Source organism: Anomaloglossus baeobatrachus, chromosome 7, assembly GCF_048569485.1.
Source record: "Anomaloglossus baeobatrachus isolate aAnoBae1 chromosome 7, aAnoBae1.hap1, whole genome shotgun sequence".
NCBI lineage: Eukaryota > Metazoa > Chordata > Amphibia > Anura > Aromobatidae > Anomaloglossus > Anomaloglossus baeobatrachus.
Window position 1 is genome coordinate 278,236,765 of NC_134359.1, and position 26,308 is coordinate 278,263,072.

The 26,308-nt window shown below is 52.5% G+C and overlaps 1 protein-coding gene across 2 annotated transcripts in view; it reads right to left on the reverse strand.

Annotated features, from left to right (window-relative positions):
* Window positions 1-557: 557 nt before the first annotated feature.
* The window catches only part of SLX4 (SLX4 structure-specific endonuclease subunit), a 102,329-nt gene continuing 76,578 nt past the window's right edge, over window positions 558-26,308 (reverse strand). For both annotated transcript variants that reach the window (XM_075318217.1, XM_075318216.1), the window contains exons 14-15: window positions 2,369-2,716; window positions 558-1,006 (exon numbers count right to left, since the gene is read on the reverse strand). In XM_075318217.1, the coding sequence (XP_075174332.1) occupies window positions 679-1,006; window positions 2,369-2,716 (676 nt within the window). In that variant the 3' untranslated portion in view covers window positions 558-678. The remainder of the gene's footprint in view (window positions 1,007-2,368; window positions 2,717-26,308) is intronic.

The window sequence follows — 26,308 nt, forward strand, 5'->3', positions numbered from 1 at the left end:
TGATGCTCATTAGTGGCCCCCGTCAGCTGCAATGCACATCTGGCCTCTGCACAGCATACTGTATCTTGCTGCACGCTGTGCAATATGGTAGGTGACAAGTTTGCATAAGCATCTGTGATACGTGGTCGTAGGTCCTGCAATGTTGGTGGAGGGGTCGCATACACCTGCTGTTTAATGTGACCTCACAGAAAGAAGTCCAATGGGGTCAGGTCAGGTGAGCGTGGAGGCCACTCCACACAGCCACCATACCCAATGACTTGTAGGAAGGTCTCCATGAGGTATCGCTTCACGTCCGCAGCCTTGTGAGTGTTACACGTTCTAATCATAGCATTTCTGTATGCAAGATGTCGATTCGTATTGAATTGATGATGCCCTACAACTTTGTAATTCACTTTTTTTCTCTATCTCGTTCCGTTTTCGAGATAAAAATGCTAACTCCGTTGTTTTCCACCAGGTGGCGCTATAGGTGGTTTCATTGCATAGCGCATGGCTACTTTACTATACCTAGACACCACTTCTATGCCTATAGCTACCGCCGTTCTCAAGTTAATGGCGGTGGACAGGATATGGGTGGACACACTGTATACAATTGAGACCTTTCTGTGACTACCATACAGAAGTGACAAAAGTCCCATTGTTGCTAGGCAATCTTCTTCTGGAGTCTCCCTCAAAGCGGTCTCAGTAGCGCTTCCCCACTTTCCTCCGCGTGCGGCTCTTCTTCTCCTTCCGTGCGGCAGCGGTAGTAAAAGTGATGCAGTGCGAATCAAAGAAGTCCAGCAGTTTCCCAGCCGCGATCTTGATACCGTTCACCTTTAGCTCTGCCTGAAGCGCGGCCAGATCCAGGGGCTGGTAAAGTAAGATCCGTTTATGTAATTCGGGATGCGTCTCTATGAAGCTCCTCACGGCCTCCGCGGTCACAGCCTCTTTGCTGGCGGCTTGTGAGGCCGGCACTGGCTCGTCGTCATCTTCATCTGCAAACGCCGTCTCAAACTCGTTGGTGTTGGAGCTACAGAAAGACAGAAAAAATTAATTCAGCCTCTGTACGACCTGCTCTGTCTGGACAAACATGTGACCGCTGCTGACGATCACTGGCCACATGTCCATCCAGACAGAGCCGGAGGTACAGAAACTAGCGGCAGGGCAGGGATTGGATAAAGTGAACATGCCTTTTTTTAACTATTCTACAACTTTTTAATGCTGATGACCGATCCTTAAGACAAGCAGTGAGTAACAAAGGGTGGGGGTCTGACTACCGGCCACCACACTGATCAGGAGGCTGAAGGTCCCATTCACTTGACTGGCAGATGAACAGCACTAAACAATGTACTAGGCTGCAGTGACCAACATTGCTGCTGGAGCAAGTGACAGCTGATCGGTGCGGCTGCCGGGCTTCCGACTCCCACCGATTTCATACTGATGACCTTTCCTGCAATTGGTCAAGGATATATCGATCCCAGACAACTGCTTCCTAAACGTTTCCTATTGTTGCACCGGGGTACCTGCAGAGACACCACCTTACTTACCGTCCTGGCTGGCTCCCATTGTCCCCTGCTGCCTCCCACGTGCTCTCCTGCTTCCTCCCCTCCCAGGCCCTGCACATGCAGCACAAGGTTCCCGGGAGTGCACCTGAGACGCGCTCACACTGGCCCTACACTTAAAGGGCTAGAGTGCCATTTCCCGGAAATGCCTCTCAGTCTGTGGCTGAGAGGCACTGTGTATTTAAGGCACCTTTCCATTAGGGGAGGTGCCTGTGCAACTGCATGAGTTAGTCAGTCAATGTTCTGTCTGTCTGGCTAGTTATGAGGTCTTGTTATCCCTGTGTCCGTCACCCTGTACCTGCCCTCCCATACTTGTCTGTCCCTGCCAATCTCACCATACCTGTCCATACCCGTCTGCCTATTTGCCCCGATCTTCTCACCTGTACCTGCCTGCATCTGTACCGGAGTCCATTACCTGTCCTGGGGATCAGCTGCCACAGTCCCGGTCACTGCCCTGGGAGTGGTACCTGACGTCCACCTCACGGTGGGCACTTAGTTAAACTCCTCTTACTAAGGGGTAAGCATGGGTCCCCCTTGTGGTCCAGTGGGTCCACTAATCCCACTTACTGCCCCTACAGCAGCCACGAGAGTTATACTTATACATTCATAACTATAGCCTAGCGCCCCCCAGAGGTCACACATTAACAAATCCTAATACATAATTCAGATTACTGACATCATTATTTTTGACTATGGGTGACCGTCACAGCTTCATTCGGAGACATATTGGAGGGGGCAGCATTGCTGCAATCACTGCCCCTCTCTCCAGTCTTTGATCCATATTGCTGTCACTAATCCTACAGTGTAAACAGTGCGGTGGTTCTCATTACCTTTGGGATAAGGAGGAGGTGTCGCTGGCAGCCACAGAGGACGTGGTGGACTCTTGTGATGCAGTCAGAGGTCGATCATCCCCTGGGTCTATTTCCTTTTCTGCGCACACAGACGGCGCCTTTCTCTCCACGTGCGAGCTGCGAGACCCCGCGGTGATGTTCTGATGCCGCAGCTTGCCTTGAGGAGGTTTCTCCGGCACTTGACTTATGGTGGTGCCTTTGCTTCGGTGGGGCTGGGATGATGGCACGTCCTCCTCAGACTCGGAGCTCATGACCTGATGGGTGTAGCGGAAGATCTCTTTCAGCTTTAGCACCATCTTCTTTTTCGGGAGGGCACGTACGCCAAATCTAAGTGGCAGAGTGAGATCACAGCCGTCAAGAAACACACAATAAAAAAGTGTAAACTACTTGGCGAGGCCAATTTTCATTTTTGCACTTTTGTTTCCCTTCTGATAGGAGTTGTAACTTTTTCTAATTTCCATGGGTGGTGGCTTGTTTATTCGAGTGGCAAAGTGATTGACAATGGCATTTAAAAAGTTATAAAAGCAGCAAGCGGTGCTGGATCTGGTCGCTGCTGTTAGATTAGATGCTGGCTTGTGGCTTGTTTATTCGAGTGGCAAAGTGATCGACAGAGTGGCATTGAAGGAGTTAAAACAGCAGCGATCGGTGCAGGATCTGGTCGCTGCTGTTAGATTAGGTCCTGCCTAGTGGCTTGTTTATTTCAGTGGCAAAGTGATCGACAGTGGCAATTAAGGAACAGCAGCGATTGGTGCTTGATCTGGTCGCTGCTGTTAGATTAGGTCCTGCCTAGTGGCTTGTTTATTTCAGTGGCAAAGTGATCGACAGTGGCAATTAAGGAACAGCAGCGATTGGTGCTTGATCTGGTCGCTGCTGTTAGATTAGGTCCTGCCTAGTGGCTTGTTTATTTCAGTGGCAAAGTGATCGACAGTGGCAATTAAGGAACAGCAGCGATTGGTGCTGAATCTGGTCGCTGCTGTTAGATTAGGTCCTGGCTGGTAGCTTGTCTATTTGAGTAGCGAAGTGATTGACAATGGCATTTAAGGAGTTAAAAGAGCAGCGATCGGTGCTGGATCTGGTCGCTGCAGTTAGATTAGGTCCCTCCTAGTGGCTTGTTTATTTAAGTGGCAAAGTGATCGACAGTGGCAATTAAGGAGTTAAAACAGCAGTGATTGGTGCTGAATCTGGTCGCTGCTGTTAGATTAGGTCCTGGCTGGTAGCTTGTTTATTTGAGTGGCAAAGTGATCGACAGTGGCAATTAAGGAGTTAAAACAGCAGCGACTGGTGCTGGATCTGGTCGCTGCTATTAGATGCAGTCGGCAACTACTATGTGCAGAGTGGGCTCAGATCTCCGCTCCTTAAACCACTCCATACACCACATATGATATGCACCGTTATTAGCAGAAAGTGGTACCTTTTTGATCCTTGGGGGTACAACCACTGGGACCCCCAGCAATCCCAAAAACTGTGCTCTGAAATGTGCATGCATACAACCACTCAATTCCAATGGGGAAATTCAGATCCCCATGTTCACGATCGGTGGTGGTCCCAGATCTCACCCTGGATACACTAAGCTGGAATAATCCTACACTACCCTTTACAGTCACATTAATGCATTCAGCTGCGGAGGATTGATTCCTTTTTTCTAAAAAAGAAGGGAATTTTGTTTACTTACCGTAAATTCCTTTTCTTCTAGCTCCAATTGGGAGACCCAGACAATTGGGTGTATAGCTTCTGCCTCCGGAGGCCACACAAAGTATTACACTTAAAAGTGTAAAGCCCCTCCCCTTCTGCCTATACACCCCCCGTGGGATCACGGGCTGCTCAGTTTTGGTGCAAAAGCAAGAAGGAGTAAAAGTTATAAATTGGTTTAAAGTAAATTCAATCCGAAGGAATTTCGGAGAACTGAAACCATTCAACATGAACAACATGTGTACACAAAGAACAACAGCCCGAAGGGAACAGGGCGGGTGCTGGGTCTCCCAATTGGAGCTAGAAGAAAAGGAATTTACGGTAAGTAAACAAAATTCCCTTCTTCTTTGTCGCTCCATTGGGAGACCCAGACAATTGGGACGTCCAAAAGCAGTCCCTGGGTGGGTAAAAGAATACCTCGTAATAGAGCCGTACCACGGCCTTTTCCTACAGGTGGGCAACTGCCGCCTGAAGGACTCGCCTACCTAGGCTGGCATCCGCCGAAGCATAGGTATGCACCTGATAGTGTTTCGTGAAAGTGTGCAGGCTCGACCAGGTAGCTGCCTGACACACCTGCTGAGCCGTAGCCTGGTGCCGCAAAGCCCAGGACGCACCCACGGCTCTGGTAGAATGGGCTTTCAGCCCAGAGGGAACCGGAAGCCCAGAAGATCGATAAGCTTCGAGAATTGGTTCCTTGATCCACCGAGCCAGGGTTGATTTCGAAGCCTGTGACCATTTACGCTGGCCAGCGACAAGGACAAAGAGTGCATCCGAACGGCGCAGGGGCGCCGTACGAGAAATGTAGAGTCTGAGTGCTCTCACCAGATCTAACAAGTGCAAATCCTTTTCACACTGGTGAACTGGATGAGGACAAAAAGAGGGTAAGGAGATATCCTGATTGAGATGAAAGGGGGATACCACCTTAGGTAGAAATTCCGGAACCGGACGCAGAACCACCTTGTCCTGGTGAAACACCAGGAAAGGAGCTTTGCATGACAGCGCCGCTAGCTCAGACACTCTCCGAAGTGATGTGACTGCTACTAGGAAAACCACTTTCTGTGAAAGGCGTGAAAGAGAAATATCCTTCATTGGCTCGAAAGGTGGTTTCTGAAGAGCCATCAGCACCCTGTTCAGATCCCAGGGTTCTAACGGCCGCTTGTAAGGAGGGACTATGTGACAAACCCCCTGCAGGAACGTGCGTACCTGTGGAAGTCTGGCCAGGCGCTTCTGAAAAAACACAGAGAGCGCTGAGACTTGTCCCTTAAGAGAGCCGAGCGACAACCCTTTTTCCAATCCTGATTGAAGGAAGGAAAGAAAAGTGGGCAAGGCAAATGGCCAGGGAGAAAAACCCTGATCAGAGCACCAAGATAGGAATATCCTCCACGTCCTGTGGTAGATCTTGGCGGACGTTGGTTTCCTAGCCTGTCTCATAGTGGCAACGACCTCTTGAGATAACCCTGAAGACGCTAGGATCCAGGACTCAATGGCCACACAGTCAGGTTGAGGGCCGCAGAATTCAGATGGAAAAACGGCCCTTGAGACAGCAAGTCTGGTCGGTCTGGTAGTGGCCACGGTTGACCCACCGTGAGATGCCACAGATCTGGGTACCACGACCTCCTTGGCCAGTCTGGAGCGACGAGGATGGCGCGGCGACAGTCTGACCTGATCTTGCGTAACACTCTGGGCAATAGTGCCAGAGGAGGAAACACATAAGGCAGTTGAAACTGCGACCAATCCTGAACTAAGGCGTCTGCCGCCAGAGCTCTGTGATCTTGAGACCGTGCCATGAATGTTGGGACCTTGTTGTTGTGCCGTGACGCCATTAGGTCGACGTCCGGCATCCCCCAGCGGCAACAGATCTCCTGAAACACGTCCGGGTGAAGGGACCATTCCCCTGCGTCCATGCCCTGGCGACTGAGAAAGTCTGCTTCCCAGTTTTCTACGCCCGGGATGTGAACTGCGGATATGGTGGAGGCCGTGGCTTCCACCCACATAAGAATCCGCCGGACTTCCTGGAAGGCCTGACGACTGCGTGTTCCCCCTTGGTGGTTGATGTATGCCACCGCTGTGGAGTTGTCCGACTGAATTCGGATTTGCTGGCCTTCCAGCCACGGCTGGAACGCCTTTAGGGCAAGATACACTGCCCTTATCTCCAGAACATTGATCTGAAGGGAGGACTCTGTCGGAGTCCAGGTTCCCTGAGCCCTGTGGTGGAGAAAAACCGCTCCCCACCCTGACAGGCTCGCGTCCGTCGTGACCACAGCCCATGATGGGGGAAGAAAGGATTTCCCCCCCGACAGAGAAGTGGGGAGAAGCCACCACTGAAGGGAAGCCTTGGCTGCCCGTGAAAGGGAGACTTTCCTGTCGAGGGACGTCGACTTCCTGTCCCATTTTCGGAGAATGTCCCATTGAAGAGGACGCAGATGAAACTGCGCAAAAGGAACTGCCTCCATTGCTGCTACCATCTTCCCTAGGAAGTGCATGAGGCGCCTCAGAGGGTGCGACTGGCCTTGAAGGAGAGATCGCACCCCTGTCTGTAGTGAACGCTGTTTGTCCAGCGGAAGCTTCACTATCGCTGGCAGAGTATGAAACTCCATGCCAAGATATGTCAGAGATTGGGCCGGTGTCAGATTTGACTTTGGAAAATTGATGATCCACCCGAAACTCTGGAGTCTCCAGAGCAATGTTCAGGCTGTGTTGGCATGCCACTTGAGTGGGTGCCTTGACAAGCAGATCGTCTAAGTAAGGGATCACCGAGTGTCCCTGAGAGTGTAGGACTGCTACCACTGCTGCCATGACCTTGGTGAAGACCCGTGGGGCTGTCGCCAGGCCGAAAGGTAGTGCCACGAACTGAAGATGTTCGTCTCCTATGGCGAAACGCAGGAAGCGCTGATGCTCTGGAGCAATCGGTACGTGGAGATAAGCATCTTTGATGTCGATTGATGCTAGGAAATCTCCTTGGGACATTGAGGCGATGACGGAGCGGAGCGATTCCATCCGGAACCGCCTGGTTTTTACGTGTTTGTTGAGCAGTTTTAGGTCCAGAACAGGACGGAAGGATCCGTCCTTTTTCGGTACCACGAACAAGTTGGAGTAAAAACCGTGACCCTGTTGCTGAAGAGGCACAGGGATCACCACCCCTTCCGCCTTCAGAGTGCACACCGCCTGAAGAAGAGCATCGGCTCTCTCGGGGGGCGGTGATGTTCTGAAAAAACGAGTCGGAGGACGAGAGCTGAGCTCTATCCTGTAACCGTGGGATAGAATGTCTCTCACCCATCGGTCTTTTACCTGTGGCAGCCAGGCGTCGCAAAAGCGGGAAAGCCTGCCACCGACCGAGGATGCGGTGTGAGGAGGCCGAAAGTCATGAGGAGGCCGCTTTGGGAGCGGTTCCTCCGGCGGTCTTTTTAGGACGTGACTTAGACCGCCATGCATCGGAGTTCCTCTGATCCTTTTGAGGCCTTTTGGACGAGGAGAACTGAGACCTTCCCGCGGGCCGAAAGGACCGAAACCTCGATTGTACCTTCCGTGGTTGAGGTCTGTTTGGTTTGGACTGGGGTAAGGAAGAGTCCTTTCCCTTGGATTGTTTAATGATTTCATCCAATCGTTCACCAAACAGGCGGTCGCCAGAAAATGGCAAACCGGTTAAGAACTTTTTGGAAGCGGAGTCTGCCTTCCATTCCCGTAACCACATGGCCCTGCGGACTGCCACCGAATTGGCGGATGCTACCGCTGTACGGCTCGTAGAGTCCAGGACCGCATTAATGGCGTAGGACGCAAACGCCGACGCCTGAGAGGTTAAGGACACCACTTGCGGAGCAGATGTACGTGTGACTGCATTAATCTGCGCATGACAAGCTGAGATAGCTTGGAGTGCCCATACGGCTGCGAATGCTGGAGCAAAAGACGCGCCGATAGCTTCATAGATGGATTTCAACCAGAGCTCCATCTGTCTGTCAGTGGCATCTTTGAGTGAAGCCCCATCTTCCACTGCAACTATGGATCTAGCCGCCAGTCTGGAGACAGGAGGATCCACCTTAGGACACTGAGCCCAGCCCTTGACAACGTCAGGGGGGAAGGGATAACGTGTAACCTTAAGACGATTGGAAAAACGCTTATCTGGACAAGCTCGGTGTTTCTGGACTGCCTCTCTGAAGTCAGAGTGATCCAGAAACGTACTCAATGTACGCTTGGGAAACCTGAAACGGAATTTCTCCTGCTGAGAAGCTGACTCCTCAATTGTAGGAGCTGGTGGAGAAATATCCAACACCTGATTGATGGTTGCTATAAGGTCATTCACTATGGCGTCACCATCAGGTGTATCCAGGTTAAGCGCGGTCTCAGGATCAGAATCCTGATCTGCTACCTCCTCTTCATCATCCAGAGAGTCTTCCTGCTGAGACCCTGAACAGTGTGATGAAGTCGAGGGAATTTCCCAGCGACCCCGCTTAGGCGGCCTGGGACTGCGGTCCATGTCAGAGACCTCACCCTGGGACCCATGGGTCACCCCAGGAGCACTCTGCAGCTCCAATTGAGGGGGGCCTGGGGTCAATGATTGAACAGTGCCCGGGGCCTGAGTCACCGGTCTGGACTGTAAGGCTTCTAGTATCCTAGCAGACCATTTATCCATACTCTCAGACAGTTTGTCAGCAAACACTGCAAACTCCGTCCCTGTCACCTGGACAGTGGTAGCAGGTGGTTCCACCTGGGCCACCAGTAGCAGAGGCTCCGGCTGAGTAAGTGCCACAGGGGCCGAGCATTGCACACAATGAGGGTCCGTGGAACCTGCCGGTAGTATAGCCGCACATGAGGTACAGGTTGCAAAGTAAGCCTGTGTTTTGGCACCCTTGCTATTTGCAGACGACATGCTGTTGTCTCCTCTGAGTACAATCCAGGAGGGTATATAGCCAAAAATCAACAGTGCGACCGTACAGTGTAAATGTATAGCATATAAGCATATATATATATATGTACACTTCTGCACTCAGTGGGGCCAGCACCTCAGGTGCTGCTTACCGACCGCTCAAAGCGGTTGTGTGATCACCAGAATCCCTGCCTGGGCCTCCCAGAGCCTGTTGTCTCTCCTCTCCAGCGTTAGAAGTGCTGACAGGAATGGCTGCCGGCGTTCTGTGGAGAGGAGGGGGCCGTGGGCGTGCCCTAGAAAGTGCGGGAATCTGGAGCCCCACTGTGCTGAGTGAGGGGGGAGGAGGATACAAAGTATGCTCCAGCCCTCAGCGCTGACGTCCTGTGCAGCGTCCCGCCCTTCCCCTGACTGGCAGGCCTGGGGGCGGGAATATGCGATACTAGGCTCCTGTCAGCAGATTCCCCAGGGGCTGCGGAGGGAGCACGGTCTCATGTGCCTGGAGACCGATTAGGATCCCACTTCACCCAGAGCCCATTAAGGGATGGGGAAGGAAAACAGCATGTGGGCTCCAGCCTCTGTACCCGCAATGGGTACCTCAACCTTAACAACACCGCCGACAAGAGTGGGGTGAGAAGGGAGCATGCTGGGGGCCCTGTTATGGGCCCTCTTTTCTTCCATCCGAGATAGTCAGCAGCTGCTGCTGACTAAGATGTGGAGCTATGCGTGCATGTGTGCCTCCTTCGCACAAAGCATAAAAACTGAGGAGCCCGTGATGCACGGGGGTGTATAGGCAGAAGGGGAGGGGCTTTACACTTTTAAGTGTAATACTTTGTGTGGCCTCCGGAGGCAGAAGCTATACACCCAATTGTCTGGGTCTCCCAATGGAGCGACAAAGAAAAATGATGTGAAAAGAATCTAAATGTGATTTTGAGCTCACACAGATTAACAAGTGAGAGGGAAGGAGCAGGACATGTAATGTCAGCTTATAGAAACAGTAACAAAAGAAGGGAATTTTGTTTACTTACCGTAAATTCCTTTTCTTCTAGCTCCAATTGGGAGACCCAGACAATTGGGTGTATAGCTACTGCCTCCGGAGGCCACACAAAGTATTACACTTAAAAGTGTAAAGCCCCTCCCCTTCTGCCTATACACCCCCCGTGGGATCACGGGCTCCTCAGTTTTAGTGCAAAAGCAAGAAGGAGGAAAGCCAATAACTGGTTTAAAAACAAATTCAATCCGAAGAAACATCGGAGAACTGAAACCATTCAACATGAACAACATATGTACCCGAAAAAACAAAAATCCCTAAGAACACAGGGCGGGTGCTGGGTCTCCCAATTGGAGCTAGAAGAAAAGGAATTTACGGTAAGTAAACAAAATTCCCTTCTTCTTTGTCGCTTCTAATTGGGAGACCCAGACAATTGGGACGTCCAAAAGCAGTCCCTGGGTGGGTAAAAGAATACCTCGTGATAGGGCCGTAAAACAGCCCTTTCCTACAGGTGGGCAACCGCCGCCTGAAGGACTTGTCTACCTAGGCTGGCGTCCGCCGAAGCGTAGGTATGCACCTGATAATGCTTGGTGAAAGTGTGCAGACTCGACCAGGTAGCCGCCTGGCACACCTGCTGAGCCGTAGCCTGGTGCCGTAATGCCCAGGACGCACCCACGGCTCTGGTAGAATGGGCCTTCAGCCCTGAGGGAACCGGAAGCCCGGCAGAACGATAGGCTTCCAGAATTGGTTCCTTGATCCACCGAGCCAGGGTGGATTTTGACGCTTGCGACCCTTTACGCTGACCAGCGACAAGGACAAAGAGTGCATCCGAGTGGCGCAGGGGCGCCGTGCGGGAAAAGAAGGGAATTTTGTTACTTACCGTAAATTCCTTTTCTTCTAGCTCCTATTGGGAGACCCAGACGATTGGGTGTATAGCTACTGCCTCCGGAGGCCACACAAAGCATTACACTAAAAAGTGTAAGGCCCCTCCCCTTCTGGCTATACACCCCCAGTGGGATCACTGGCTCACCAGTTTTAGTGCCAAAGCAAGAAGGAGGAAAGCCAATAACTGGTTTAAACAAATTCACTCCGAAGTAACATCGGAGAACTGAAAACCATTCAACATGAACAACATGTGGACCCGAAAAACCAACCCAAAAATCCCGAAGGACAACAGGGCGGGTGCTGGGTCTCCCAATAGGAGCTAGAAGAAAAGGAATTTACGGTAAGTAACAAAATTCCCTTCTTCTTCGGCGCTCCATTGGGAGACCCAGACGATTGGGACGTCCAAAAGCTGTCCCTGGGTGGGTAAAGAAATACCTCATGTTAGAGCTGCAAAGACAGCCCTCCCCTACGGGGAGGCAACTGCCGCCTGCAGGACTCTTCTACCTAGGCTGGCGTCCGCCGAAGCATAGGTATGCACCTGATAATGTTTTGTGACAGTGTGCAGACTCGACCAGGTAGCTGCCTGGCACACCTGTTGAGCCGTAGCCTGGTGTCGTAATGCCCAGGACGCACCCACGGCTCTGGTAGAATGGGCCTTCAGCCCTGATGGAACCGGAAGCACAGCAGAACGGTAGGCTTCAAGAATTGGTTCCTTGATCCATCGAGCCAGGGTGGCTTTGGAAGCCTGCGACCCTTTGCGCTGACCAGCGACAAGTATAAAGAGTGCATCCGAGCGGCGCAGGGGCGCCGTGCGGGAAAAGTAGATTCTGAGCTCTCTCATCAGATCTAACAAATGCAAATCCAATTCATATCGAAGAACTGGATGAGGACAAAAGGAAGGTAAGGAGATATCCTGACTGAGATGAAAGGGGGATACCACCTTAGGGAGAAACCCCGTAATCAGGCGCAGCACTACCTTGTCTTGGTGAAACACCAGGAAAGGAGCTTAGGATGACCGCGCTGCTAGCTCGGACACTCTCTGAAGAGACGTGACCGTTACTAAAAAAGCCACTTTCTGTGACAGTCGAGAAAGTGAAAAAAACATCCCTCAGAGGCCCCAAGGGCGGCTCCTGGAGAGCCATAAGTACCCTGTGCAGATCCCATGGGTCTAACGGCCTCTTGTACGGAGGGAGAATGCGACCAACCCCCTGCAGGAACGTGCGTACCTGAGGAAGTCGTACTATGCGATTCTGAAAGAATACAGACAGCGCTGGGACTCGTCCGTTAAGGGAGCCGAGCGACAAACCTTTTCCCAAACCAGATTGCAGGAAGGAAGGAAAGGTAGGCAATGCAAATGTCCAGGGAGACACTCCCTGAGCAGAGCGCTAAGAGAAGAATATCTTCCACGTCTTGTGGTAGATCGTGGCAGACGTCAGCTTCCTAGCCCGTCTCATGGTGGCAATGACGACTTGAGACAATCCTGAAGACGCTAGGATCCCGGGCTCGATGGCCACACAGTCATGATCAGGGTCGTAGAATTCAGTGGAAAAAACGGCCCTTGGGACAGTAAGTCTGGCCGGTCTGAGGGTGCCCACGGTTGGCCGACCGTGAGATGCCACAGATCCGGGAACCACGACCTCCTCGGCCAGTCTGGGACTACGAGGATGGCGCGGCGGCAAGCGGAGCTAAGCTTGCGTAGCACTCTGGGCAACAGTGCCAGAGGTGGAAACACATAGGGTAGCTGGAACCGCGACCAATCCTGAACTAAGGCGCCTGCCGCCAGAGCTCTTTGCTCGTGAGACCGCGCCGTGAAAATCGGGACCTTGTTGTTGTGTCGAGACGCCATTAGGTCGACGTCCGGCATCCCCCAGCGGCTACAGATTTCCTGACACCATTCTGGGTGCAGAGGCCATTCCCCTGCGTCCATACCCAGGCGACTGAGGAAGTCTGCTTCCCAATTTCCTACGCCCGGGATGTGAACTGCGGATATGGTGGATGCTCTGTCCCCCACCCACATCAGAATCCGCCGGATTGCCAGGTAGGCTTGGCGATGCGTGTTCCGCCTTGGTGGGCGATGTCTGCCACCGCTGTGGAATTGTCCGACTGAATTCGGATCTGTTTTCCTTCCAGCCACTGCTGGAAGGCTTGCAGGGCAAGATACAGTGCCCAGATTTCCAAAACATTGATCTGAAGGATGGACTCCATGACCGTCTGAGAAGGGAAACGTTCCTGTCTAGGGACGTCGACTCCCCAACCCATTGGCAAAGCATGTCCCATTGAAGTGGACGCAGATGAAACTGCGCGAAAGTGACTGCCTCTGCATGAGACGTCTTAAGGGGTGTGACTGGCCTTGAAGGAGAGACTGCACCCCCGTCTGTAGTGAACGCTGCTTGTCCAGCGGAAGGTTCACTACCGCTGAGAGAGTGTGAAACTCCATGCTCAGATATGTCGGCGATTGGGTCGGTGCCCGATGTAACCTTGAAAAGTTGATGATCCACCCGAAACTCTGGAGAGTCTCCAGCGCCACGTTCAGGCTGCGTTGGCATGCCTCTTGAGAGGGTGCCTTGACAAGTGGATCGTCCCAGTAAGGATCACAGAGTGACCCTGAGAGTGCAGGACTGCTCCCACTGCTGCCCTGAACTTGGTGAAAACCCGTAGGGCTGTCGCCAGACCGAAGGGCAGGGCTACGCACTGAAGATACTCGTCTTCAATAACGAAAACGTAGCACACGCTGGTGCTCTGGAGCAATCGGCACGTGGAGATAGGCATCCTGATGTCTATTGATGCTAGGAAATCTCCTTGCGACATTGAGGCAATGACGGAGCGGAGGGTTACATCCGGAACCGCCTGGCCTTCACGTGCTTGGTGAGCAGTGTTAGGTCCAGAACGGAACGGAAAGAGCCACCCCTTTTTTGGCACCCCAATCAGATTGGAGGAAAAAACCGTGTCTTGTTCCTGAAGAGGAACAGGGATTACCACTTCTTCTGCCTGCAGAAGAGCGACGGCTCGGTGGGGGGAGGGGGGGAGAATGAAGAATCGCGTCGGAGGACGAGAACAGAGTTCTATCCTGTACACGTGAGACAAAATGTCTCTCACCCACCGGTCTGTGACCTGTGGCAGTTAAATGTCCCCAAGCGGGAGATTCTGCCCCCAACCGCGGATGCGGAAAGAGAGAGCTGACAGTCATGAGGAGACCGCCTTGGTAGCGGTTCCTCCTGCTGCCTTCCTTGGGCGTGATTGAGCCCGGCCGGAATCTGAGCCCCTCTGAGCCTTTTGAGCCCTTTTGGGCGAGGACAATTGGGACCTGCCCGAGCCTGGGAAGGACCAACCTCGACTGTCCCTCCAGGACAGCATTACTAGGGTAAGTCGCAATGCAGACATTGCGAGGTTAAGGACACCACCTGCGGCACAGATGTACATGTGCTCAAGACCAGCTGCGCAAGCGCAGCTGAAATAGGTTAGAGTGCCCATACGGCTGCGAATGCCAGAGCAACCGACACGCTGACAGCTTCACAGACAGACTTTAACCAGAGGTCCATCTGTCTGTCAATGGTATCTTTAAGTGAAGTCCCATCTTCACTGCAACTATGGATCTAGCCGCAAGCCTGGGGATTGGGGGATCCACCTTTGGACCCTGGGTCTAGCGCTTCACCACGTCAGGTGAAAGGGATAACGTGTATCCTTAAAACGTTTGGAGAAAACGCTTATCTGGTAAGCGTGGTGTTTCTGAACTGCTTCACTGAAGTCAGCGCCAGAAAAATACTCAATATACACTTGAGATACTGAAAGAGGGATTTATCCTGCTGTGAAGCTGACCCCTCCCCTGGAGGAGTTGAGGGGGAAATACCCAACTTTCCATTGATGGACGCTATAAGATCATTCACTATGGCGTCACCATCCGGTGCATCCGGATTGAGAGCGGTCTCAAGATCAGAGTCGTGAACAGCTACGTCTGCCTCATGATACAGAGAGTACCCCTGTGGTGACCCTGACCAGTGATGAAGTCGAGGGCCATTCTCATGGAGCTCGCTTAGGCCGTCTGGGACTGTCGTCCGTGTCAGAGCCTGCACCCTGGGATGCATGGGACCCCCCTGGAACCCTGATTTATTCCCAATCAGGGTGGCCAGGGGCATTGAATCAACCTTGGCCAAGGTCTATCTGGACTGCAAAGTCTGTAAGATATTAGTCATAATCACAGACAATAAAGCAGCGGAAACTGCAACTCCATCCCTGTCCATGGACAGGGATCACAGGTGGTCTTTTGGCTACCTGTAGCGGAGACCCCGGTTGAGCAATTGCACATACTGGGGGCCCTGGAACCGTATCACATGCAGTACAAGCAGCATAGAAAGCCTGTGCCTTGGCACCCCTGCTTTTTTTGCTGTTGTTGTCTAGCCATCTAGGAGCATTAGCTAAGAATAGCGACCTTACAGTGAATGCATACAAGCATGAAGTACAAATAAACACTTCAGCACATGTAGTACAAGCAGCCTAGAAAGCTTGTGCCTTGGCACCTTTGCTTTTCTGCTGCTGTTGTCTAGTTATTCAGGAGCATTAGCGAAGAATAGCTACATACAGCGAATGTATAGCATACAAGCATGAAAATAAACACTGCAGCACATGCAATCCAAGCAGCATTGAAAGCTTGTGCCTTGGCACCCTTGCTTTTCTGCTGCTGTTGTCAAGTTATCCAGGAGCATTAGCCAAGAATAGCGACATACAGTGAATGTATAGCATACAAACATGAAAATAAACACTGCAGCACATGCAATTCCAGCAGCCTTGAAAGCTTGTGTCTTAGCACCCTTGCTGTTTGCTGCCGCTGGCTAGCCATCTAGGCGGGTAGACAGCCAAGAATAGCCATTACAGTGCCATGTATAGTCTGTGCTTTAGCACCGCTGCTTTTTAGCTGGTGTTTCTAGGCCTGCATCCTGAATAGCGACTTTACAAAAAGTACAGCAGGACACTTCGGCATTAGTGGGTCAGCACTGCAGCTGCCGCTTACCGCCCGCACAAAAGCAGGTGTGTGGCGCCTCCTGTGACTGCTAGCTCAGCGCTTGTCTCCGTTTTCCCGCTCTGCGTGCCGGAATGGCTGCCGGCGTCCAGAGACAAGGGGCGGGCCGAGGGCGTGCCCGAGACAAGAGCGGGAACCCGGCGTCCCACTGAGACTAGTGAAGGGGGCTGGAGAATGCAAAGCAGACTCCAGCTCCCTGCGCTGACTTACTGTACAGCGTCCCGCCCCTTCCCTGACTGGCAGGGCTGGGGGCGGGAACGAAAGGAAAACTAGGCCGCAAAGCCGGGGACTCGAGTAATAAGCGCGGCCGTCCTATGTGCACGGCCGGCGCGGAAGTCCCCGGCGCACCACAAGTCCCAGCCGCGCCACAGTGTAAAACACCCAGCAGCGGCCGGCGCGGCCGTTCCCAATACATAAATTCACTCAGCAAAGCTGCAGTGAATAATAGCACAAGCGCTCTGCGCTGTTGTCCCCGGCGCACTAGCACTCCCAGCAATGCTGGTGCGTGTGTGCGCGATGTGTACGGGGACACAGAGTACCTTAATGTCGCAGGGCCCTGTCCCTGAGGATACTCAGCTCCGCATCCAGCAGGTTCTCTGGGTCTGTGGATGGAGCCCGGTCTCAGTGCCTGGAGACCGGTAAGATCCCACTTCACCCAGAGCCCCATCAGGGGGATGGGGAAGGAAAGCAGCATGTGGGCTCCAGCCTCCGTACCAGCAATAGGTACCTCAACCTTACAAACCGCAAGTGGGGTGAGAAGGGAGCATGCTGGGGGCCCTATATGGGCCCACTTCTCTTCCATCCGACATAGTCAGCAGCTACTGCTGACTAAACAGTGGAGCTATTGCATGGATGTGTGCCTCCTTCGCACAAAGCTTGAAAACTGGTGAGCCAGTGATCCCACTTGGGGTGTATAGCCAGAAGGGGAGGGGCCTTACACTTTTTAGTGTAATGCTTTGTGTGGCCTCCGGAGGCAGTAGCTATACACCCAATCGTCTGGGTCTCCCAATGGAGCGCCGAAGAAATGTAGATTCTGAGTGCTCTCACCAGATCCAACAGATGCAAATCCTTTTCACATTGATGAACTGGATGAGGACAAAAAGAAGGTAAGGAGATATCCTGATTGAGATGAAAGGGGGATACCACCTTAGGAAGAAACTCGGGAATCGGGCGCAGAACCACCTTGTCCTGGTGAAATACCAGGAAGGGAGCTTTGCATGACAGCGCTGCTAGCTCGGACACTCTCCGAAGAGACGTGACCGCTACTAGAAAGGCCACTTTCTGTGAAAGGCGAGAAAGGGGAACATCCCTCATAGGCTCGAAAGGCGGCTTCTGGAGAGCAATTAGAACCCTGTTCAGATCCCAAGGTTCTAATGGCCGCTTGTAAGGAGGGACTAAGTGGCAAACCCCCTGCAGGAACGTGCGTACCTGAGGAAGTCGGGCTAGGCGCTTCTGAAAAAATACAGATAGCGCTGAGACCTGTCCTTTAAGGGAGCCTAGCGACAAACCTTTTTCCAAACCGGATTGCAGGAAGGAAAGAAAAGTAGGTAATGCAAATGGCCAGGGAGAAACTCCCTGAGTAGAGCACCAAGATAAGAAAATCTTCCACGTCCTGTGGTAGATTTTGGCGGACGTTGGTTTCCTAGCCTGTCTCATGGTAGCAATGACCTCTTGAGATAATCCTGAAGACGCTAGGATCCAGGACTCAATGGCCACACAGTCAGGTTCAGGGCCGCAGAATTCAGATGGAAAAACGGTCCTTGAGACAGCAAGTCTGGCCGGTCTGGTAGTGCCCACGGTTGGCCTACCGCGAGATGCCACAGATCCGGATACCACGACCTCCTCGGCCAGTCTGGAGCGACGAGGATGGCGCGGCGGCAGTCGGACCTGATCTTGCGTAGCACTCTGGGCAACAGTGCCAGAGGTGGAAACACATAAGGTAGCCGGAACTGTGACCAATCCTGAACTAAGGCGTCTGCCGCCAGAGCTCTGTGATCGTGAGACCGTGCCATGAAAGCCGGGACCTTGTTGTTGTGCCGGGACGCCATTAGGTCGACGTCCGGCATCCCCCAGCGGCGACAGATCTCCTGAAACACGTCCGGGTGAAGAGACCATTCCCCTGCGTCCATACCCTGGCGACTGAGGAAGTCTGCTTCCCAGTTTTCTACGCCCGGGATGTGAACTGCGGATATGGTGGAGGCCGTGTCTTCCACCCACCTCAGAATCCGCCGGACTTCCTGGAAGGCTTGTCGACTGCGTGTTCCGCCTTGGTGGTTGATGTATGCCACCGCTGTGGAGTTGTCCGACTGAATTCGGATCTGCTTGCCTTCCAGCCACTGCTGGAAGGCTTGTAGGGCAAGATACACTGCCCTGATTTCCAGAACATTGATCTGAAGGGTGGACTCTTGCTGAGTCCACGTACCTTGAGCCCTGTGGTGGAGAAAGACTGCTCCCCACCCTGACAGACTCGCATCTGTCGTGACCACCGCCCAGGATGGGGGTAGGAAGGATTTCCCTTTCGACAATGAGGTGGGAAGCAGCCACCACCGAAGAGAATCCTTGGCCGCCTGAGAAAGGGAGACGTTCCTGTCGAGGGACGTCGACCTCCCGTCCCATTGGCGGAGAATGTCCCATTGTAGTGGACGCAGATGAAACTGCGCGAAAGGGACTGCCTCCATTGCTGCTACCATCTTCCCTAGGAAGTGCATGAGGCGCCTCAAGGGGTGCAACTGGCCTTGAAGGAGAGATTGCACCCCTATCTGTAGTGAACGTTGTTTGTCCAGCGGAAGCTTCACTATCGCTGATAGAGTATGAAACTCCATGCCAAGATATGTTAGCGATTGGGCCGGGGTCAGATTTGACTTTGAAAAGTTGATGATCCACCCGAAACTCTGGAGAGTCTCCAGCGCAACGTTCAGGCTGTGTTGGCATGCCTCTTGAGAGGGCGCCTTGACAAGCAGATCGTCTAAGTAAGGGATCACAGAGTGTCCCTGAGAGTGCAGGACTGCTACTACTGTTGCCATGACCTTGGTGAAGACCCTTGGGGCTGTCGCCAGACCGAAAGGCAGAGCTACGAACTGAAGGTGTTCGTCTCCTATAACGAAGCGTAGAAAACGCTGATGCTCTGGAGCAATCGGCACGTGGAGATAAGCATCCTTGATGTCTATTGATGCTAGGAAATCTCCTTGAGACATTGCGGCGATGACGGAGCGGAGGGATTCCATCCGGAACCGTCTGGTTTTCACGTGCTTGTTGAGAAGTTTTAGGTCCAGAACGGGACGGAAAGACCCGTCCTTTTTTGGTACCACAAACAAATTGGAGTAAAAACCGTGACCTTGCTGCTGAAGAGGAACAGGGGTCACCACTCCTTCTGCCTTTAGAGTGCACACCGCCTGCAGAAGAGCATCGGCTCGGTCGGGAGGCGGAGACGTTCTGAAGAATCGAGTCGGAGGACGAGAACTGAACTCTATCCTGTACCCGTGAGACAGAATGTCTCTCACCCAACGGTCTTGGACCTGTGGCAGCCAAATGTCGCCAAAGCGGGAGAGCCTGCCACCGACCGAGGATGCGGAGAGAGGGGGCCGAAAGTCATGAGGAAGCCGCCTTGGTAGCGGTTCCTCCGGCTGTCTTTTTTGGGCGTGACTGAGCCCGCCAAGAATCTGAGCTCCTCTGATCCTTTTGAGACCTTTTGGACGAGGAGAATTGGGACCTGCCCGAGCCTCGAAAGGACCGAAACCTCGACTGTCCCCTCCTCTGTTGGGGTTTGTTTGGTCTGGGCTGAGGTAAGGATGAATCCTTACCCTTGGATTGTTTAATGATTTCATCCAATCGCTCACCAAACAGTCGGTCACCAGAAAATGGCAAACTGGTTAAGCACTTTTTGGAAGCAGAATCTGCCTTCCATTCCCTTAACCACAAGGCTCTGCGTAAAACCACGGAGTTGGCGGACGCCACTGCCGTACGGCTCGTAGAGTCCAGGACAGCATTAATAGCGTAAGACGCAAATGCCGACATTTGAGAGGTTAAGGATGCCACTTGCGGAACAGATGTACGTGTGACAGTGTCAATCTGCGCCAGACCAGCTGAAATAGCTTGGAGTGCCCACACGGCTGCGAATGCTGGAGCAAACGACGCGCCGATAGCTTCATAGATGGATTTCAACCAGAGCTCCATCTGTCTGTCAGTGGAATCTTTAAGTGAAGCCCCATCTTCCACTGCAACTACGGATCTAGCCGCAAGCCTGGAGATTGGAGGATCCACCTTGGGACACTGGGTCCAGCCCTTGACCACGTCAGGAGGGAAGGGATAACGTGTATCCTTAAGGCGTTTGGAGAAACGCTTATCTGGATAAGCGTGGTGTTTCTGGACTGCCTCCCTGAAGTCAGAGTGGTCCAGAAAAGTACTCAATTTACGCTTGGGATACCTGAAATGGAATTTCTCCTGCTGTGAAGCTGACTCCTCCACTGGAGGAGCTGAGGGAGAAATATCCAACATTCGATTGATGGACGCTATAAGATCATTCACTATGGCGTCACCCTCAGGTGTATCCAGATTGAGAGCGGTCTCAGGATCAGAATCCTGATCAGCTACCTCCGCTTCATCATACAGAGAGTCCTCCTGCTGGGACCCTGACCAGTGTGATGATGTCGAGGGTCGTTCCCAGCGAGCTCGCTTAGGCCGTCTGGGACTGTCGTCCGTGTCAGAGCCTTCACCCTGGGATGCATGGGACATCCCCGGAGCCCGGAGTTGTTCCAACTGAGGGGGACCAGGGGCAATGATTCAACAGTGCCCAAGGTCTGAGGTACCGGTCTGGACTGCAAAGTTTCTAGAATTTTAGTCATAGTCACAGACAATCTATCAGCAAAAACTGCAAACTCCGTCCCCGTCACCTGGACAGTGTTCACAGGTGGTTCTCCCTGGGTCACCTCTAGCAGAGACCCCGGCTGAGCAAGTGCCACAGGGGCCGAACATTGCACACAATGGGGATCAGTGGAACCTGCCGGTAGAGTAGCCTCACATGCGGTACAAGCAGCATAGAAAGCCTGTGCCTTGGCACCCTTGCTTTTTGCGGACGACATGCTGTCCTCTGAGCAATCTAGGAGGGTATATAGTCAAGAATAGCGACCGTACAGTGCAATGTATAGAATACAAGCATAAAAGTACAAATGAACACTTCGGCGCTAGTGGGGTCAGCACTTCAGGTGCTGCTTACCGCCCGCTCAAAAGCGGGTGTGTGGTCGCCAGAATCCCGTGTCTGGGTCCCCCAGAGCTTGTCTCCCTTCTCCAGCTCCGACTGCACACAGGAATGGCTGCCGGCGTCCTGTGAAGAGGGGCGTACCGTGGGCGTGCCTCAGACAAAGTGCGGGAAACTGGCGTCCCACTGTGTTCAGTGAGGGGGCTGGAGTATGCAAAGCAGACTCCAGCCCTCGGCGCTGACATCCTGTACAGCGTCCCGCCCTTCCCCTGACTGGCAGGCCTGGGGGCGGGAAAGCAACGAGACTAGGCCGCAAAAGCCGGGGACTCGAGTAACAAGCGCGGCCGACAACAAGCACGGCCAGCGCGGAAGTCCCCGGCGCACTACAAGTCCCAGCCGCGCCGCAGTGTAAAACTGACAGCAGCGGCCGGCGCGGCAGTCCCCAATACATTAACTAACTCAGCCAAGCTGTAGTGAGTAGTGGCACAAGCGCGCAGCGCTGTTGTCCCCAGCGCACTAACACACCCAGCAATGCTGCAGTGTGTCTGCGCGCGGTCTGTACGGGGACACAGAGTACCTTGACGTAGCAGGGCCCTGTCCCTGACGATACTCAGCTCCATATCCAGCAGATACCCCAGTGGCTGTGGATGGAGCACGGTCTCAGTGCCTGGAGACCGGTAAGATCCCACTTCACCCAGAGCCCTAAGGGGGATGGGGAAGGAAAGCAGCATGTGGGCTCCAGCCTCCGTACCCGCAATGGATACCTCAACCTTAACAAACACCGCCAAGAGTGGGGTGAGAAGGGAGCATGCTGGGGGCCCTAGAATGGGCCCTCTTTTCTTCCATCCGACATAGTCAGCAGCTACTGCTGACTAAACAGTGGAGCTATGCGTGGATGTCTGACCTCCTTCGCACAAAGCTTGAAAACTGAGGAGCCCGTGATCCCACGGGGGGTGTATAGGCAGAAGGGGAGGGGCTTTACACTTTTAAGTGTAATACTTTGTGTGGCCTCCGGAGGCAGTAGCTATACACCAATTGTCTGGGTCTCCCAATTAGGAGCGACAAAGAAAAAGACAGTAGCACTCTGAAATGCTAAAGCATGCAAACAATGACTGCAAGAATATAGATATGCATTACTGCTTAAGTAAATCTAGGAATAATTGAGATATTTAGCAGACAAAAATGGCCATTTTTATATCTGCCCAGTAGCCACGTCAAGGCATATATCTCTGCTGTGATCCAGTGACTGAGGAGGATCAGAAAAAGAGCAATAACTGGGAAACCCAGAAAATAACCAGAGTGGCTGGAACCTTACCGGACTGCACACCTAATAATGACACACAACTAAAAGTAGCTGTGGGACGAGCCTACGATGACCTGGTCATCTCGACACAGCCGGAGAACTATATACTCTAACAGAGAGAAATGTAGAAAAGCTAATCTGCCTCGGAGTAGTCCCCAAAGATATAGATAGCCCCCCACATGTAAAGATTACGGTGATATAGGAAAACACAATACGTAGCTAGAGAACAGAGTCAGCAAAGATGAGGCCCAAAACTATCTGAATAGGAAAGAGTACTGACTGCAGCCGTAAATAACCTAACCCTATCCTAATAAATACCAGCACGCCTGACATGGAAAAATACTGAGCCTGAACAGGCTCTCCCCCACTATATCAGTACTCTGGTATTACTGGGATCCAAGAAAAACATTGATATAGAGAGGGGACTGAATATTGTACCAAGCATGACAAAATACAATACATAACAGAACATGGAGCAAGGTAAGGTATACAGATACTCCCAGCAGGGAATAATCCAATTCCACCAGGAACTCCACACAGGCAAAATCACAAGAAAGAGAAAAACCATAAGCAGAGGTACAAGACCAACTTATCTGAGAGGAGTTCTGGTAGACACAGAGAACAGGGCTGGTTTCAGGAAGTCCTTAGACCACAGGAAATACAATTGGGCACCGGCAAGGAACAAAAAAAAAAGCTACATAGTTATATAGGCCCAAACCAAATGGCCTGATTGCAAATCCTACTCAGCTGTTCAGTTCCCACTCAGCAAGTCAGCTGCATTACCGGCACTGACCACAAGAGGGAGCCCCAAACTGGAATCTAATTCAAATGTATTCACAACATATCTCGTTCGAGAAATGCCTTGACGTGGCTACTGGGCAGATATTGAAATGGCCATTTTTTTATCTTAAATAATTTAATTTTCCTAGATTTCCTTAACCAGTAATCTCTATATTCTTACATTTATGGTTTACATGCTTTAGCATTTCAGAGTGCATCTGTCTTTCTATGTTATTATGTCATGTTCAGTTTTGCACCTGTTCAGACTGCATTTTGGCAGGTCCGTCAGTCTTTTTGTCTAGCTTATAGAAACAGTGACTGTGAAGTTCCACTGCCACTATGGGAAGAATGTGACAGAAGCATGGACGTCCCACCATGGATGCTCAAACTCACAAATGAAGGGAATTTTGTTACTTACCGTAAATTCCTTTTCTTCTAGCTCCTATTGGGAGACCCAGACGATTGGGTGTATAGCTACTGCCTCCGGAGGCCACACAAAGCATTACACTAAAAAGTGTAAGGCCCCTCCCCTTCTGGCTATACACCCCCCGTGGGATCACGGGATGCTCAGTTTTAGTGCTAAAGCAAGAAGGAGGAAAGCCAATAACTGGTTTAAACAAATTCACTCCGAAGTAACGTCGGAGAACTGAAAACCGTTCAACATGAACAACATGTGTACCCGAAAAAAACAAAAATCCCGAAGGACAACAGGGCGGGTGCTGGGTCTCCCAATAGGAGCTAGAAGAAAAGGAATTTACGGTAAGTAACAAAATTCCCTTCTTCTTCGGCGCTCCATTGGGAGACCCAGACGATTGGGACGTCCAAAAGCAGTCCCTGGGTGGGTAAAGAAATACCTCATGTAAGAGCTGCAAGACAGCCCTCCCCTATGGGGAGGCAACTGCCGCCTGCAGGACTCTTCTACCTAGGCTGGCGTCCGCCGAAGCATAGGTATGCACCTGATAATGTTTGGTGAAAGTGTGCAGACTCGACCAGGTAGCTGCCTGGCACACCTGTTGAGCCGTAGCCTGGTGTCGTAATGCCCAGGACGCACCCACGGCTCTGGTTGAGTGGGCCTTTAGCCCTGAAGGAACCGGAAGCCCCGCAGAACGGTAGGCTTCAAGAATTGGTTCTTTGATCCATCGAGCCAGGGTGGCTTTGGAAGCCTGCGACCCTTTGCGCTTACCAGCGACAAGGACAAAGAGTGCATCGGAGCGTCGCAGAGGCGCCGTGCGGGAAATGTAGATTCTGAGTGCTCTCACCAGATCTAACAAATGTAAATCCTTCTCATACCGATGAACTGCATGAGGATAAAAGGAAGGCAGGGAGATATCCTGATTTAGATGAAAAGAGGATACCACCTTAGGGAGAAACTCCTGAATGGGGCGCAGCACTACCTTGTCCTGGTGGAAGACCAGGAAAGGAGCCTTGGATGACAGCGCTGCTAGCTCAGACACTCTCCGAAGAGATGTGATCGCTACCAGAAAAGCCACTTTCTGTGATAGTCGAGAAAGTGAAACATCCCTCAGAGGCTCGAAGGGCGGCTTCTGGAGGGCAACTAGTACCCTGTTCAGATCCCATGGATCTAACGGCCGCTTGTACGGGGGTACGATATGACAAACCCCCTGCAAGAACGTGCGCACCTTAGAAAGTCGTGCTAGACGCTTCTGAAAAAAGACGGATAGCGCCGAGACTTGCCCTTTAAGGGAGCCGAGCGACAAACCTTTTTCTAACCCAGATTGCAGGAAAGGAAGAAGAGTAGGCAATGCAAATGGCCAGGGAGACACTCCCTGAGCAGAGCACCAGGATAAGAATATCTTCCACGTTCTGTGGTAGATCTTAGCAGACGTGGGCTTCCTAGCCTGTCTCATGGTGGCAACTACCCCTTGGGATAATCCTGAAGACGCTAGGATCCAGGACTCAATGGCCACACAGTCAGGTTCAGGGCCGCAGAATTCCGATGGAAAAACGGCCCTTGGGACAGTAAGTCTGGTCGGTCTGGTAGTGCCCACGGTTGGCCGACCGTGAGATGCCACAGATCCGGGTACCACGACCTCCTCGGCCAGTCTGGGGCGACGAGTATGACGCGGCTGCAATCGGATCTGATCTTGCGTAGCACTCTGGGCAAGAGTGCCAGAGGTGGAAACACATAAGGGAGCCGGAACTGCGACCAATCTTGCACCAAGGCGTCTACCGCCAGAGCTCTTTGATCGCGAGACCGCGCCATGAAGGTCAGGACCTTGTTGTTGTGCCGAGACGCCATTAGGTCAACATCCGGCACCCCCCAGCGTTGACAGATTTCCTGAAACACGTCTGGGTGAAGGGACCACTCCCCTGCGTCCATACCCTGGCGACTGAGGAAGTCTGCTTCCCAGTTTTCCACGCCCGGGATGTGAACCGCGGATATGGTGGATGCTCTGTCCTCCACCCACATCAGAATCCGCCGGACTTCCTGGAAGGCTTGCCGACTGCGTGTCCCTCCTTGGTGGTTGATGTATGCCACCGCTGTGGAGTTGTCCGACTGAATTCGGATCTGCTTTCCTTCCAGCCACTGCCGGAAGGCTAGTAGGGCTAGATACACTGCCCTGATTTCCAGAACATTGATCTGAAGGGTGGACTCCTGCTGAGTCCACGTACCCTGAGCCCTGTGGTGGAGAAAAACTGCTCCCCACCCTGACAGACTCGCGTCCGTCGTGACTACTGCCCAGGATGGGGGTAGGAAGGATCTTCCCTGTGATAAAGAGGTGGGAAGAAGCCACCACTGCAAAGAGTCCTTGGTCGTCTGGGACAGGGAGACTTCCCTGTCCAGGGATGTTGACCTCCCGTTCCATTGGCGGAGAATGTCCCACTGAAGTGGGCGCAGATGAAACTGCGCAAACGGGACTGCCTCCATTGCTGCCACCATCTTCCCTAGGAAGTGCATGAGGCGCCTTAAGGGGTGCGACTGACCTTGAAGGAGAGACTGCACCCCTGTCTGTAGCGACCGCTGCTTGTCCAGCGGAAGCTTCACTATCGCTGAGAGAGTATGAAACTCCATGCCAAGATACGTTAGTGATTGGGTCGGGGACAGATTGGACTTTGAAAAGTTGATGATCCACCCGAAAGTCTGGAGAGTCTCCAGCGCCACATTCAGGCTGAGTTGGCATGCCTCTTGAGAGGGTGCTTTGACAAGCAGATCGTCTAAGTAAGGGATCACCGAGTGTCCCTG